The sequence below is a fragment of the Mustela nigripes genome, chromosome 7 (assembly GCF_022355385.1).
Source record: "Mustela nigripes isolate SB6536 chromosome 7, MUSNIG.SB6536, whole genome shotgun sequence".
NCBI lineage: Eukaryota > Metazoa > Chordata > Mammalia > Carnivora > Mustelidae > Mustela > Mustela nigripes.
The window spans coordinates 88,232,082-88,234,279 of NC_081563.1; the positions used below are offsets into that span (position 1 = coordinate 88,232,082).

Consider the following 2,198-nt stretch of genomic DNA (forward strand, 5'->3'; position numbering starts at 1 on the left):
CCCTCCCAATCCCATCTTGTTTCATTGATTCTTCTCCTACCCACTTAAGCCCCCATGTTGCATCACCACTTCCTCATATCAGGGAGATCATATGATAGTTGTCTTTCTCTGCTTGACTTATTTCGCTAAGCATGATACGCTCTAGTTCCATCCATGTTGTCGCAAATGGCAAGATTTCATTTCTTTTGATGGCTGCATAGTATAATAAATCTTTTTTTTTTAAGTGTTTTAGCTCCTTTTCTGCAACTCTTTGATCAGAAAGAACCAGTGCACAATAATTTGCATTTCTGGGTCAACTTGAGATCTCTTGTATCTATCCCCTTACTAAGCTTCTGTTAAACTCAAAGATATTTTTGCCATCTTTTATAGCTCAAATACAAGAGTATATCATACTGTGCTTCACCTGCAACTTTTCCCTTCCTTTATACAACCTTTCCTGATCTCTGCCAAGACACACAATTACTCCCTTCAACAAATCTCATGACACTCTCTGTGTGCCAGCAGCATGTTTTCTGGGTGAGGTTTTGCAGTTAGTTATGTCTTCATTCATCCCTCTATTGCGGGGTGAACTCCTGAGGGCAGGAACAGCTCTCATCTTTGTGTCATGGCAGCAACTGAGATGGTACAGTGCCTTGCGCATAGTTATCACCTAAGGGGTAGTTGTTGGATATATTTGAACTGATCCCTTAACTTATTCCTCCCAAATATTGTTTGTTCAAACAGAATGTCATCTGTAATAGAAAGCCCAAATTTATTTGCTTTGTATAATTGCTCTACATATAGGACCCAAAGAGGGAAATTCAGAAGATATTGAAGTTCCTAGAGAAAGAAATGCCAGAAGAAGTCCTGAATAAAATCCTCTATCACACCTCCTTCGACGTAATGAAGCAAAACCCAATGGCCAACTACACCACTTTGCCCACCATCCTCATGGACCAATCTATCTCCCCTTTTATGAGGAAAGGTATGTAAGATTTATATTCTCAAGTGCCAGATTGGACTCTGTGATATCCATCATCTGCTTAGATTTCCCAGTCATGTTTTATGCCCCATTATTCATTCCTGTCAATGACACTACTGCATAATTTTTCAGAGGCAAACCTCCTTCTTTCCCCCATTCTTGTGCTGGTTCCAAGGATGCATGCTCCCTCCTCCCTGTACTCCTACAGCAACCTCTGAGATTTTGCCTTATTTCAGGGATGCCTGGGGATTGGAAGAACTATTTCACTGTGGCCCAGAATGAAGAATTTGACAAGGACTACCAGAAGAAGATGGCAGGGAGCACCCTGACCTTCCGCACAGAGATCTGAGGGCAAGAGGATCTCCTTCCTAGATTTTAGACATGTGAGCGTCATAATCAAGGATACTTAAAACTACCACACACCCATCCTCTAATCCTGACCTTTCCTACACTACCCACAGTTCCATGCCACTATGATATACTTCATCCCAGTATAATCAAATCCTGGGTAGAAGTTTGATGAAATAAAGTCTTGAGTAGAAGTTTAAAATTAAATAACATGACCATTCACATAGACAATTATCTTTGTGTAACACTAATCTAGGCACCATGCAGTGATGCAGGGGAAAGAAAGATTATGATTCCTGGCCACTACACAATATTTCATGTGGCCATAAATCAAAGAGCTGAAATATAAACCAAGGAATTCAGAATACTTTTTATTCTCTCCCTAAATATTAAAAAGTCCTGTCTTCTGCAAATAAGAATTATGGCCAGGGTCTTTGTCTTCTGCCTTTGTCCCTTTTATTTGAGATATCCATGCTCATTTTATAAGTTTCAAGTAGATATTGATGCCCCCCCTTCTCTCTTTTTCCCTCCAGTGCTGTGGGGCTCCTGGTATGACCGTGTGAAGGGATGGTGGGATGTGAAAGACACATGACATAACCCCATCACTAGCTCGCAATAGCCTGGCTGTACAGACGCAGAATTCATGAAAGCAGAGAAATAAATAATAAAACTTCAACACAAGAGAAAGTGAACAAGAAGCAGAGGAGAAGTGAATGCTATGAAGAATGCATAAGGGGAACCAGGGTTTATCCTTAACCAATAAGAATGAAACACAGAAGATGGTCCAGCTCTTGGAGGTATTAGGTTATGAGACACAGATAGTGCTAGTGAGCTGTGCCTGATTCAGGCAGTCTCAAGCTGGATATGGTCTCAAGACCAAAGAGAAGGG

At 40.9% G+C, this 2,198-nt stretch overlaps 1 protein-coding gene across 1 annotated transcript in view; it reads left to right on the plus strand.

The window, feature by feature from the left end:
- LOC132022622 (sulfotransferase 1C1) overlaps positions 1-1,310 on the plus strand; it is a 28,087-nt gene extending 26,777 nt beyond the window's left edge. Inside the window, exons 4-5 of the mRNA XM_059407868.1 lie at positions 784-964; positions 1,198-1,310. Coding sequence (XP_059263851.1) covers positions 784-964; positions 1,198-1,310 — 294 coding nt within the window. The remainder of the gene's footprint in view (positions 1-783; positions 965-1,197) is intronic.
- Positions 1,311-2,198: the final 888 nt, after the last annotated feature.